The sequence below is a fragment of the Chlorocebus sabaeus genome, chromosome 8 (assembly GCF_047675955.1).
Source record: "Chlorocebus sabaeus isolate Y175 chromosome 8, mChlSab1.0.hap1, whole genome shotgun sequence".
Lineage (NCBI taxonomy): Eukaryota > Metazoa > Chordata > Mammalia > Primates > Cercopithecidae > Chlorocebus > Chlorocebus sabaeus.
Genome location: NC_132911.1, coordinates 96,479,665 through 96,494,636, shown reverse-complemented (window position 1 = coordinate 96,494,636; position 14,972 = coordinate 96,479,665). Strand labels below are relative to the sequence as shown.

General features: G+C 38.1%; 1 protein-coding gene across 1 annotated transcript in view; it reads left to right on the top strand.

The window, feature by feature from the left end:
* Positions 1-14,036, top strand: part of LOC103237122 (uncharacterized) — a 77,540-nt gene extending 63,504 nt beyond the window's left edge. The window contains exons 2-3 of the mRNA XM_038000293.2: positions 8,505-8,624; positions 10,890-14,036. Coding sequence (XP_037856221.1) covers positions 8,505-8,624; positions 10,890-11,056 — 287 coding nt within the window. The 3' untranslated portion in view covers positions 11,057-14,036. The remainder of the gene's footprint in view (positions 1-8,504; positions 8,625-10,889) is intronic.
* The last annotated feature ends 936 nt before the right edge of the window (positions 14,037-14,972 follow it).

Sequence of the window (14,972 nt, the reverse complement as noted above, 5' to 3'; positions counted from 1 at the left end):
ATCTAATTCTAGATCCTTGAGGAATCGCCATACTGTTTTCCATAATGGTTGAACTAGTTTGCAATCCCACCAACAGTGTAAAAGTGTTCCTATTTCTCCACATCCTCTCCAGCACCTGTTGTTTCCTGACTTTTTAATGATCGCCATTCTAACTGGTGTGAGATGGTGTCTCATTGTGGTTTTGATTTGCATTTCTCTGATGGCCAGTGACGATGAGCATTTTTTCATGTGTCTGTTGGCTGTATGAATGTTTTCTTTTGAGAAACGTCTGTTCATATCCTTTACCCACTTTTTAATGGGGTTGTTTGTTTTTTTCTTGTAAATTTGTTTGAGTTCTTTGTAGGTTCTGGCTATTAGCCCTTTGTCAGATGAGTAGATTGCAAAAATTTTCTCCCATTCTGTAGGTTGCCTGTTCACTCTGATGGTAGTTTCTTTTGCTGTGCAGAAGCTCTTTAGTTTAATGAGATCCCATTTGTCAATTTTGGCTTTTGCTGCCGTTGCTTTTGGTGTTTTAGACATGAAGTCTTTGCCCATGCCTATGTCCTGAATGGTACTACCTAGGTTTTCCTCTAGGATTTCTATGGTATTAGGTCTAACATTTAAGTCTCTAATCCATCTTGAATTAATTTTCATATAAGGAGTAAGGAAAGGATCCAGTTTCAGCTTTCTACTTATGGCTAGCCAATTTTCCCAGCACCATTTATTAAATAGGGAATCCTTTCCCCATTTCTTGTTTCTCTCAGGTTTGTCAAAGATCAGATGGCTGTAGATGTGTGGTATTATTTCTGAGGACTCTGTTCTGTTCCATTGGTCTATATCTCTGTTTTGGTACCAGTACCATGCTGTTTTGGTTACTGTAGCCTTGTAGTATAGTTTGAAGTCAGGTAGCGTGATGCCTCCAGCTTTGTTCTTTTGACTTAGGATTGTCTTGGAGATGCGGGCTCTTTTTTGGTTCCATATGAACTTTAAAGCAGTTTTTTCCAATTCTGTGAAGAAGCTCATTGGTAGCTTGATGGGAATGGCATTGAATCTATAAATAACCTTGGGCAGCATGGCCATTTTCACGATATTGATTCTTCCTATCCATGAGCATGGTATGTTCTTCCATTTGTTTGTGTCCTCTTTTATTTCACTGAGCAGTGGTTTGTAGTTCTCCTTGAAGAGGTCCTTTACATCCCTTGTAAGTTGGATTCCTAGGTATTTTATTCTCTTTGAAGCAATTGTGAATGGGAGTTCACTCATGATTTGGCTCTCTGCTTGTCTGTTACTGGTGTATACGAATGCTTGTGATTTTTGCACATTAATTTTGTATCCTGAGACTTTGCTGAAGTTGCTTATCAGCTTAAGGAGATTTTGGGCTGAGACAATGGGGTTTTCTAAGTATACAATCATGTCATCTGCAAACAGGGACAATTTGACTTCTTCTTTTCCTAACTGAATACCCTTGATTTCTTTCTCTGGCCTGATTGCCCTAGCCAGAACTTCCAACACTATGTTGAATAGGAGTGGTGAGAGAGGGCATCCCTGTCTTGTGCCAGTTTTCAAAGGGAATTTTTCCAGTATTTTCCCATTCAGTATGATATTGGCTGTGGGTTTGTCATAAATAGCTCTTATTATTTTGAGGTACGTTCCATCAATACCGAATTTATTGAGCATTTTTAGCATGAAGGGCTGTTGAATTTTGTCAAAAGCCTTTTCTGCATCTATTGAGATAATGATGTGGTTCTTGTCTTTGGTTCTGTTTATATGCTGGATTATGTTTATTGATTTGTGAATGTTCAACCAGCCTTGCATCCCAGGGATGAAGCCCACTTAATCATGGTGGATAAGCTTTTTGATGTGCTGCTGAATCTGGTTTGCCAGTATTTTATTGAGGATTTTTGCATAGATGTTCATCAGGGATATTGGTCTAAAATTCTCTTTTTTTGTTGTGTCTCTGCCAGGCTTTGGTATCAGGATGATGTTGGCCTCATAAAATGAGTTAGGGAGGATTCCCTCTTTTTCTATTGATTGGAATTGTTTCAGAAGGAATGGTACCAGCTCCTCCTTATACCTCTGGTAGAATTCAGCTGTGAATCCATCTGGTCCTGGACTTTTTTTCGTTGGTAGGCTATTAATTATTGCCTCAATTTCAGAGCCTGCTATTGGTCTATTCAGGGATTCAACTTCTTCCTGGTTTAGTCTTGGAAGAGTGTAAGTGTCCAGGAAATTATCCATTTCTTCTAGATTTTCTAGTTTATTTGCGTAGAGGTGTTTACAGTATTCTCTGATGGTAGTTTGTATTTCTGTATGGTCGGTGGTGAGATCCCCTTTATCATTTTTTATTGTGTCTATTTGATTCTTCTCTCTTTTCTTCTTTATTAGTCTTGCTAGCGGCCTGTCAATTTTGTTGATCTTTTCAAAAAACCAACTCCTGGATTCATTGATTTTTTGGAGGGTTTTTTGTGTCTCTGTCTCCTTCAGTTCTGCTCTGATCTTAGTTATTTCTTGCCTTCTGCTAGCTTTTGAATGTGTTTGCTCTTGCTTCTCTAGTTCTTTTAATTGTGATGTTAGAGTGTCAATTTTAGATCTTTCCAGCTTTCTCTTGTGGGCATTTAGTGCTATAAATTTCCCTCTACACATTGCTTTAAATGTGTCCCAGAGATTCTGGTATGTTGTATCTTTGTTCTCATTGGTTTCAAAGAACATCTTTATTTCTGCCTTCATTTTGTTATGTACCCAGTAGTCATTCAGGAGCAGGTTGTTCAGTTTCCATGTAGTTGAGCGGTTTTGATTGAGTTTCTTAGTCCTGAGTTCTAGTTTGATTGCACTGTGGTCTGAGAGACAGTTTGTTATAATTTCTGTTCTCGTACATTTGCTGAGGAGTGCTTTACTTCCAATTATGTGGTCAATTTTGGAATAAGTGCGATGTGGTGCTGAGAAGAATGTATATTCTGTTGATTTGGGGTGGAGAGTCTATAGATGTCTATTAGGTCTGCTTGCTGCAGAGATGAGTTCAATTCCTGGATATCCTTGTTAACTTTCTGTCTCGTTGATCTGTCTAATGTTGACAGTGGAGTGTTGAAGTCTCCCATTATTATTGTATGGGAGTCTAAGTCTCTTTGTAAGTCTCTAAGGACTTGCTTTATGAATCTGGGTGCTCCTGTATTGGGTGCATATATATTTAGGATAGTTAGCTCTTCCTGTTGAATTGATCCCTTTACCATTATGTAATGGCCTTCTTTATCTCTTCTGATCTTTGTTGGTTTAAAGTCTGTTTTATCAGAGACTAGTATTGCAACCCCTGCTTTTTTTTGTTCTCCATTTGCTTGGTAAATCTTCCTCCATCCCTTTATTTTGAGCCTATGTATGTCTCTGAATGTGAGATGGGTCTCCTGAATACAGAAGACTGATGGGTCTTGACTCTTCATCCAGTTTGCCAGTCTGTGTCTTTTAATTGGAGCATTTAGTCCATTTACATTTAAGGTTAATATTGTTATGTGTGAACTTGATCTTGCCATTATGATATTAACTGGTTATTTTGCTCATTAGTTGATGCAGTTTCTTCCTAGCCTCGATGGTCTTTACATTTTGGCATGTTTTTTCAATGGCTGGTACCGGTTGTTCCTTTCCAAGTTTAGTGCTTCCTTCAGGGTCTCTTGTAAGGCAGGCCTAGTGGTGACAAAATCTCTAAGCATTTGCTTATCTGTAAAGGATTTTATTTCTCCTTCACTTATGAAACTTAGTTTGGCTGGATATGAAATTCTGGGTTGAAAATTCTTTTCTTTAAGAATGTTGAATATTGGCCACCACTCTCTTCTGGCTTGTAGAGTTTCTGCTGAGAGATCTGCTGTTAGTCTGATGGGCTTCCCTTTGTGGGTAACCCGACTTTTCTCTCTGGCTGCCCTTAAGATTTTTTCCTTCATTTCAACTTTGGTGAATCTGGCAATTATGTGTCTTGGAGTTGCTCTTCTCGAGGAGTATTTTTGTGGCGTTCTCTGTATTTCCTGGATTTGAATGTTGGCCTGTCTTACTAGGTTGGGGAAGTTCTCCTGGATAATATCCTGAAGAGTGTTTTCCAACTTGGTTCCATTTTCCCCCTCACTTTCAGGCACCCCAATCAGACGTAGATTTGGTCTTTTTACATAATCCCATACTTCTTGCAGGCTTTGTTCATTTCTTTTTCTTCTTTTTTCTTTTGGTTTCTCTTCTCGCTTCATTTCGTTCATTTGATCCTCAATCGCTGATACTCTTTCTTCCAGTTGATCGAGTCGGTTACTGACTCGATCATTTGTCACGTATTTCTCACGTATTTCTCGTGTCATGGTTTTCATCTCTTTCATTTCGTTTATGACCTTCTCTGCATTAATTACTCTAGCCATCAATTCTTCCACTTTTTTTTCAAGATTTTTAGTTTCTTTGCGCTGGGTACGTAATTCCTCCTTTAGCTCTGAGAAGTTTGATGGACTGAAGCCTTCTTCTCTCATCTCGTCAAAGTCATTCTCCATCAAGCTTTGATCCGTTGCTGGCGATGAGCTGCGCTCCTTTGCCGGGGGAGATGCACTCTTATTTTTTGATTTTCCAGCTTTTCTGCCCTGCTTTTTCCCCATCTTTGTGGTTTTATCTGCCTCTGGTTTTTGATCATGATGGTGATGTACTGATGGGGTTTTGGTGTAGGTGTCCTTCCTCTTTGATAGTTTTCCTTCTAACAGTCAGGACCCTCAGCTGTAGGTCTGTTGGAGATTGCTTGAGGTCCACTCTGGACCCTGTTTGCCTGGGTGTCAGCAGCAGAGGCTGCAGAAGATACAATATTGCTGAACAGCGAGTGTACCTGTCTGATTCTTGCTTTGGAGGCTTCCTCTCAGGGGTGTACTCCACCCTGTGAGGTGTGGGGTGTCAGACTGCCCCTAGTGGGGGATGTCTCCCAGTTAGGCTACTCAGGGGTGAAGGACCCACTTGAGCAGGCAGTCTGTCCCTTCTCAGATCTCAACCTCCGTGTTGGGAGATCCACTGCTCTCTTCAAAGCTGTCAGACAGAGTCGTTTGCATCTGCAGAGGTTTCTGCTGCTTTTGTTGTTGTTTAGCTGTGCCCTGTCCCCAGAGGTGGAGTCTACAGAGACAGGCAGGTTTCCTTGAGCTGCTGTGAGCTCTACCCAGTTCGAGCTTCCCAGCGGCTTTGTTTACCTACTTAAGCCTCAGCAATGGTGGGTGCCCCTCCCCCAGCCTCGCTGCTGCCTTGGGGTTAGATCGCAGACTGCTATGCGAGCAATGAGGGAGGCTCCGTGGGCGTGGGACCCTCCCGGCCAGGTGTGGGATATAATCTCCTGGTGTGCCTGTTTGCTTAAAGCGCAGTATTGGGGTGAGAGTTACCCGATTTTCCATGTATTGTGTGTCTCAGTTCCCCTGGCTAGGAAAAGGGATTCCCTTTCCCCTTGCACTTCCCAGGTGAGGTGATGCCTCGCCCTGCTTCAGCTCTCGCTGGTCGGTCTGCAGCAGCTGACCAGCACCGATTGTCCCGCACTCCCTAGTGAGATGAATCCAGTACCTCAGTTGAAAATGCAGAAATCACTGGTCTTCTGTGTCGCTCGAGCTGTGAGTTGGAGACTGGAGCTGTTCCTATTCGGCCATCTTGCTCCGCCCCCCGTATCGATTTGAGCTCTTTTAGTGGTTCCATATGAATTTTAGGATAGTTTTTTTCTAATTCAGTGAAAAATGTCATTAGTTGTTTGATAGGAAAAGCATTGAATCTGTAAATTGCTTTGGGTAGGGTGGCCATTTTAACATATTGATTTTTTCTGTACATGAGTATGGAATGTTTTTCCATTTTTTTGTGTCATCTCTGATTTTTTTCAACACTACAACTGAGATATTATGAAAGAGATCATCATTTAGGGTTTAAATCTGCTGTGTATAAAATTTCAGGTAGTTTTTGGGTAGGTATATATACACATTACTTGACTGGCTCATTTAGCACACATTTATTTTTAAATATATGTATATCCTGTATACTTTTTCTATATATTAAAAAATAATAAAGTATTTCTTCTTTGAATGTATCAAAAACATTTGGATAAATGATTTTATGAACACGGGTTGAAATATCCTGTTTGTATCACCCGGTAGGCACAATCATTGTCTTTGTTCTTCCTATATATTAGCCACTCCCAATTATTGCTCTGTATTAGGTGTACAAGTAAATCAGTGTTATTTTCTAGGAAACAGTTGTTTTTACTGAATTTAGAAATTAGAGCTTGCCTTCTGCCAAATGAAAAGCGGATTTATTGCTATTGTTTTTTAGCACACACACTCTCCTCCAAGGTAAAACACTGATCTAAAATTTCATAATGATTGCTGAATAGTTTGAAAGTTTTTTCTTTATGGATCCCAACTTGTCACAAGAAATGAGTCATCTATTATAATATCTAGAATATTGAATTATTAAGCATCCATGCAGATAATTACTGGTAAAATTTATTATTCAAAATTTTTAAAAGTATCTTAGGTTCACATATTTGAAATGCTTTGAAATTTACAAAACTAATATACATATATTATTTCCTTCAAACCACACAACAAACATAAGGATATGTTATTGTCTTTAATTTATCAAAGAGGATAAAAATTAACTCATTACATGACTTGCCATGACCCTGTTAATTCCAGGAGAACTCTTACTATTATCAGGACAGGGAACACTGGCATATGGTAAGTGGACAACTAAAAAATATTTGCCAAAATAAATTATTAAATATCATACAGCCAGAATCAGAAGCCTAATTCAAACCTCCTAAATTTAATATATTTCTCTACCACATCAGACTAACTTTATTATTTTTCCCTTGTTTAACTTTAAGAGAGGCATATATTCAAATAATGTTAATTAAGATTGTCACTGTAGCTCACCCACCATTTGAGCACAGAGCTGAAGTGTCGACATTGCACAAATTAAAGTCCGTTCAATTCAACAGTACTGAGTGTCTATGATACAGGGACAATGTACTAAACACTGAAAATGTGAAGATGAGTGAGACATCTGTGTTCTCAAGAAAATTGTAAACTAATAACTGGGAGAGAATGTAAGTGCAATTTAAATGGTTAAGTACTGTGATCAAAGTGTGGTAGCTAAAAAGTCAAGTATGGGCATCTATGCCAAGACTGAAATGAATAACAGTAGTGCAGTAATCAAGATGTGCTAGAGTATGCTGAAATAACAAAAAGCACAAAAACCTCAGAACAAACTTTATTTCTTGCTACTGCTACATGACCAACGTATGTCAGTTCTGGGTTCTTTACTGGGTTCTAGGTTCTTCCTTGATTTCACTTTAGGATCTAAGCTGATGGATCACCCCCAGTTTTGAACATTATTGGCTGGCCAGAGGGTAGGGTGGCTAAAGGGGTCTGGAAGTTTTCCCATTAGCCATTGAACATCATTTCTACCTATGAATCATTCATCAGAAATGTCACATGGACACACCTAAGCAGAAGAGGGCCAGAAAGTACAACCCTATCATGTCCAAGGAAGGCAGAGAACTATTTCACCAACCATGCTAATGACTACTACAAAGACTAAAATAGGAATCAATACATTCTAAGTAGTGTTTAATGCAGTGAAGCACATGTTCTAATCCTGCATATGGCTCAAATATTTAAATTAGAGTTACTTCTAAAATATGCCTCTTGCTTTAGCCCTTTAAATTATACCCTCTCATTCATGGTATATCGAAAATAGAAAAAATTCACAAGCTCTAAATGCATATAGATGCCTGCATATGGGAATTGAGGAAACTAGGGATCTCTAATCAGGCACTTCCCCTGCCAGAACCACTGTGTTTACAGTGCCAGCTTTACTTAGCTGAAAGTCTTTCTTACCCACTACACTAAAGGACTTCAGTTGGCTTTCTGTTCCAAAGCAGCAATAAATAAACAGTATAGCCCTGTTATTATTTAGCGCTTCCAGTTCTCACAGCCGGAAAGTTACAGCCAGTAAGCAGGCGATCTCCAGGAAAGTTAAGTAAACAAAGTTTGGAGGGCAATAATATCATAGTTCCTACAGAAGTAAGAGAAGCTATGCATGAGGAAGAGCTGTGATCATGGCACAGATTGGAGACCGTGGGTCCTCCTGTGACAGACACTGCTGTAGGAAGACAATTAATACATTTTTGCTGATAATGATCAGAAGAAGAGGAGCCTGTGGAGTTTGTGTACGAGCTCGCGGCTCTCCTAACCGTGGAATCCGTATTCCAAGCCACAATAAATGTCAGATATTTTTATTGAATGACAGTGCTGTCCAAACACTATGGAGCTAACTGTAGTTGATTTCTCTTTGTTTTATTTTTCAAACACTTGATAAAATGCTTGTTTTTGAAAATGTTCTGGACTGCTAAAGAAATAAAAATTAAATCCAAAACCAGAAACTAAAACTCATACATAATAGATTTATTCATTATAAAGATGGTTAGATATACGTAGGCCAGAGAAAGAGTTCTACTAATTTTTTTTCTTTCACTTAAAAATCTACTCTTCTAGATGGAGATGGTCAACGGGTTACCACCAGTCTGTTTCTTGCACTGATAATTTTTCTAGACATTAAATCTCTCCATCTGTTCCCAATAGAAAAAGAAAGACAGGACCACCAGACTCTTCAGGGTACGTGGACTCTGCTTATTTTAATTCCCTATAATATATAAGTGCACAAGACTCTGACAGCGTTAAACTCTGCAGTCTCCAGCATGTTGATTTTGCTACGCTATATATTTAATTTTCTTTTAAAAATGTATCGTATTTCTCTGAGCATTCATTTGCTTTTCAAATTATGGCTGCCTAGCTGAGGCTTGTGTACCAGGTGCCATGTAAAAGCATGTTAAAAGTAGATAAAAGCAATTTACCCTGCCCTCTAATTAGAGATGTCTCATCTTTACTACCGACAATAGCAGTATGCAGCTGTGGCAGTGGAGAGATAATGGGAGCTGGAGTGGGGAGAAATGGAAGATATGCTGGCTGAGGCAGAGTGTCACCTCTCCATTGCTCAGCTTGGGTAGGCTTCAGAATGAAGACAGATTTTTAGTATTTCTTCTTTCCTAGCTCTGTTCATTTATTTTACATTAATAATTGAGCTTTTTAAAAAAGGGAGTATGTAGGGGTGGGGAAGCAGATTATAGGGGGAAAGACTGGGATTTTCTTAATGACTCATTATATGGAATTTATTGTTGCCTAATTCTATAGCTCCTCTACCAATTAACATTTGTTGGGTGCACATCACTGCACTTAATATCATAAGGTTTAAAGTGGAGAAAACACACTACTTGCCCCTGGAGTTTGCAATTTAGAAGGGTTCTTCTTCATAGAGATAATATTTGGAATGTTATAATCATGCACAGAGAAAAGATAAACCTAAAATATGGTCATCTTGGATTATACATGTTCAGACTAGGCTGTTTAGAATGAGTAAATGTTGAGAATAGCTTTGGTGAAAGAATCATTCTGAGTGAGGGACACAGAATAAACCATCATTCCAGGGAATGTACCACGACTGGAGGTAGTAGGTAGCAGCGTATGTAAGAACTGTTGAGGCCAGTTCTACTGAAGGGGAAGAACGATTCACAAAGGAACTTAAGTGTTGAGAGTACGCTAAAATGGCAATGTAAATTTAATACAATCACATGAATTGATTTGATTTAACTTGAATTTGAGAAAACATACACTGGTGAATGTATGTTGATTGTATTGGAGGAGAGGTAAGTGTATATAAAGAAAAATTTAGCAATTTCTGAATGCTGATTAGTATGAGAAATTATGCTACAAATGAGAGCATATAGAGACTAAAATGTGTAGTAATTTGGTGTGGCCTAGAGTGGTTGCTGTAGAAATGGAGATGAAGAAAGATTAAACTTAAGTAATGTGGTAGGTAAAGAACTGGCCTGTAAGACTTGATGAATTTGAAAGAATAAAGGTATCAAAATACATTTATCAGGCAAGAATAGGGACAATAAAGAAATAAGTACAATCTGCAGCAAACATTTGTACAAGAAAGTAATGATTTCATTGCTTCACACTTTAAGGAGCATCAATGGGGGTTGAAATATAAGATTGAAAAGATGTTAAGCAATCAAGGCTGGAGTGTAGATTTAGGAATTGTTTTACTAGTGGTAGTAGTTGGAGCAGAACAAACTGATGAATTCTTTATAAGTAAGAATAAAAGTACGAAACATTTTATTTTATAGAATGAAATTTCAGGAAGTGGGAAAAATATGTGGAATGATGAAAAACAAGAACTTGAAATCAAGTAGGGGGTAACCACCAGTGCCAAATGCTGAAGCAACTCCAATGGAGGAGAGCTTCAAGAAGAAAAGTGTTTCCATAAAGAAAAGAAGAAAAGATTTTCTTAGAAGTAGAACATTGGTGAATCCCTTCAGCAGAGTGGTAGCAATGGAAGCCAAGTTGAGAGGATTAAGGAAGGACAAGACAGTAAAGAGAAGTGGCAGCAAAATGCTCAATCATTAAATGCAAGGAAAAAATAGACTGATAGTAGAAGGAAGTGTTAGTATCATCAACTTAGTAATTTAAATAAAGCTTAGGGAAATCTGAACATTTACATTTTTTAGCAGGAATTAACCATGCAAGAGTGAAATGCTAGAGGGTGGAATAAAAGTGAAATATATGTGTGTGTGTATTTCATGTATATGTTTGTATAACCTTGGGAAATACACATCTAGTCTGGGGAGAAAAGCCTGTTCATTCAGATATGGCATCAGAATGATCTTAGAAAAGATAATTTAATTTTGTTTCTCAAAATAACATATGGATTTATATTGGTTCTGCTGTGATATCCCTCAGAACATTGCTAGGATGCAGTAAGAGTTTACAAAAAGAACTGTGTTGCTCTGCATAATATGTATTTTTTCATTTCTGTAGGAATCCAAGAGGAAGAAGGGAAGGATTCCAGAAATGGAGAGAAGCTGGACTCTAGGGATGGATCTGGGGATGCTCCACAAAGAGCAGCTGTGGAGGATGCAGAAGAGTTGGCTAGTGGGACATTCCCACTGAGGAGCGTGGCAGGGGGAATGTCTAATATTCACTAAGAAAATGCTTGAAATGTAACGTTTAAATGAAGCTCCTCAAGTTTCCTTAAAATACAAATTCATGACTCTCTCTTTCTCTCTCTCTTTCTCTCTCTGTCTTTGGTATGTTAAAGTAATCAAGGAAAGGGATTTTGTGTTATAACTGGGTTACACAGGGGAGAGACCAGAATAGCTGAAAGCTGTGAGACATGAAGAAAATTCAAGATTTAGGAGACATGCAGAACATCAGTGTCTAGGCAAAATGGCAGACTGACCAACCCCCACACACTGAATCCCTAGAGATACTAGGACAGGGATATTGAGAAAAATTTACCCTTAAATTGTAAAGGACAAGGCAACTCAGCATATTGAATGCCTTGCTGGCAAACAGGGGCTAATATTTGGGATGCATATTGGGCATAGATACACAGAAAATAATTTATCAGTGACATTAATAATATGACATCTCTTTGTTGAGCATGTACTGCTGTCTTAATATCACAATTCTAAGGGGTCAACATCCAGACTAAGCTTCTTATTTGCGAGGCTACATTTTTCTTAGAAAAAATGCATATCTGAAATGGAATATTGATTTTTTTTCCTGGATCATACATAAAGACCATCAGAAATTAATTTTTGATAAAACACTGCTATACTCATTAGAGACATATTTTAATTAGATTAATTTTGCCTTAACAGTCCATGAGAAGTTACAAGTAACTTGCAATGAGACATTAACATGCATCATTCTTGATATAAGTAAAAATTGAAATGATTAGAAGCATACAAATGTAAAGTATGTTGCTGGTATATGCAAGCTCAAAAAACTTTTACCTGATAGAATTAGCAAGAGCAGCTATGTTGAGCTTCTTTCAGTTAAAAGTCATTTTTGGCTATGTCTCTCTAAGGATAGAAATATCACTGCTTTTGATCTCATTTAGAATTCTGCTCACTTTTAGGAAAGTGGGGCTGTTTGGAAATGGTCAGCCATATCCTTACTGAATTTCCTAGGACTTGACTGCACCCATTCTAGTTAGCAAGTAAGATATAATTATATATTGTATTATGACTTCTCAAAGAACTTATATTTTAATTTTCCTTCTTTTATGTTCATTATCTTCATTTGGACTACTCCACGTGACAAAAGCAGTTATTTTTCTTCTATCCCCTAAACTGGACCACATAAATGCTCTTAGTTCCAAATCATATTCTTTAAGAAACAAGTGTTCACTGAATGATTTACTGCTTTATGTAATAGGTACTATACAAGATACATGAGGCCCCCCACACCCTGAAAACAGATGTTTCTTCCTGGAGCTTGCAAAATAGGAGAGAAACTTTTAATTTACCCTTTCTCAGTAAACCGTTATACAAAACAGAAGTGAAATTGTGGATCCATTGAACTCAATCTGGCTGACTTGTGACCTCTACGTGTTCATAAACCCACTGAAATATATAACTTGTTGTTTATATTAAATATGCACCCAAGCATGATTAGATAAACATTGAAAGTATATTTTAATTTTAACCATCAGTGGAAGTATATGGGGTGATTTAAGTCGTTCATATTAGTTTATTTTTATCAGGTGTTCCTCTTTGTCCATAGTGAAATACAATACAGAGATTATAGCCTATGGCTTGACAGGATATCTTATAGTTGGTAACAGGACTAAATTAAAAGGAACAAAAGGAAAAAAAAATAAATGAGGATGTCTAATTTTAAGATAAAGAAAGAAAATTCACTCACTCTTCCAGGATAGCATCAGAGACAACGTTAGAACCAAGAGTCTCAAAACCTTGCCTTGGATGGTTTGCGTGATGCTATGATTAAAGAAAAGGGGGTGGGGAACTAAGAGAGGAAGCCAAAGAGAAATAATTCAGTACCTAACAGCAATATTCAGATATTTTATTAAAGAAAAGGAGGTTTTGACCTTGCTGGTGAATAAAGGTGATCCGAAACATTTGCCAGATACAATTAAGGCCATAAGGCAATAATTACAAAAGTCAAGGAGCCCTTGCCATCTCCAAAGCATCATGTGCGGATGCAGGAACCATTATTAAGATCATGGGTAGTCAAGGAGAAAGCAGATACAATAAAGCTGTACCCAGCAATACAAAGGGACATACAAGTGGGTGTTGAACTTAGGGAAAAACGCTCCCCATGACCTCAAGAAACGTTTCTGGATCTGAGATATCCATTAGCACATTTAGAAGGTACCTATTTCCATTATTGTGAAGGAGTTGTAAATGAAATAAACAACTTTAAATAATACCTCCCTTGGTCAAACTGGATCAAGTATTCCCTGATGGAATTCATTCATCATCATTCAAACAGAATGGTTTGCAACTCAACCTGCCTAGTGTGGGGTCTGGAATTCCCACCACAGTCACTGTGCCTTAAGCACTGTTGCAGCAGAAGGACTTGAAGTAACACATGAATATATAATGCCAATTTGCATGTCAGCATGGATTGTTGAAATTGAAGTTAGTTAATTGTCACATTGTAACAGGAAAAGAATCCAAGTTTTGGAGCTGGGTGGAACTGAGCTTTCATCTTCTTTCTCTGCTACTTAACTATGTTATCCTGAACAAGATACTCAACCTCCATGAGACACAGTGACCATGTAAAATATATATATAAAATGCCTGGCAAGCATCTGACTCATGTAGGTACCCAAAATTTGATCACTTTCACTTTCTTTTGCTTCCTTGGAAGTTTAAAACAAAATTCTGAGGTAAGTTTCAATTAAAGTGGGTCAGGCAGACTGATTCCAGCAAGGTCAAAGCATCTCCTTTTCTTTAATAAAATATCTGAATATCTGAACAAGAAACAACTTCTGTTTTTCAAGGTTGAAATGATGAATTATTGAACTTTCATTGCTGTTTGTTTTCTCTCTTACCTCCTAACTACTACATATAAATGAGATATCTTGGTTTCCCACTGATATCTCAAATTCAGTGTTTCCCAAATAAAACATAATCTTTTCCAATAAAAAAGCTCTTTCTCATAAGTTCTCCATGGCTATTAATGGACCAACAGTCTTTCAGTTCTCTACCATATCCAAACATAAGTTAAAATAGAGTCACAGTGATTGTGTTTGTGATGGTGGATGGAGCAAGTTCCAGTATTCACCATCCTCTAGGGAAAAATTGAGAATGTGTGAGATTTTTGGGTTATCACAATCGCTGGAAGATGCTATTCAAATTTAGTGGATATGGACCAGAGATGCTAACATACCTGCATTGCTAAGAACAGTCCTTAACACTGAAGAATTGGGAGCCCCAAATGTCACTGGAAGCCCCACTGGGAAATGCAAACAGAATCCACCCTCTTCAAATGCCTATTCTTATTTTCTACTTTCATTACTATTTCCGTTCTATCAGTCCAGGCTCTGCATTACCTTGAATCATAGCATGTTATTGTTGGAGAGAACTTTAAGGTCATCCACATCATGGAACTGAGGCCAAAAGGTTAGTGAACTGGTCTAAGTTATATAACTACTTGGTTACAAAGTTTGACCTCACATCTGTTACCCTAGTAGACTTGCCTAAGATTATAATATTATCGAACCGTGCTCCACGTTCAAATTCATCCTTTACAGGACAGAGCTGACCACTAAATCTTAAAGAACCACTCCCACGGTATCATTTTTCTACCCATAACAGCCCCCCATGTTTTCCCATTGCCTAGTAAGTACACATTCCTCAGCCTGGCATCCTAGACCACCCATGTTCTGGGCCAACCAGGCCTTTTACTGGTATTCCACCCTACTCTCCTTCTGCCTTTTTTGAGTGACAAACTGTCCCCCTGGCTAACTCCCAAGCACATATTGGGCATTTATATCTTCCCTCAAGCTGTTCCCTTTGCCTAAAATATTCTCCACATTCTTTCCCTGTCAAATCTCTACTGACATTCAAATGTCTCCTCTCCATGAAA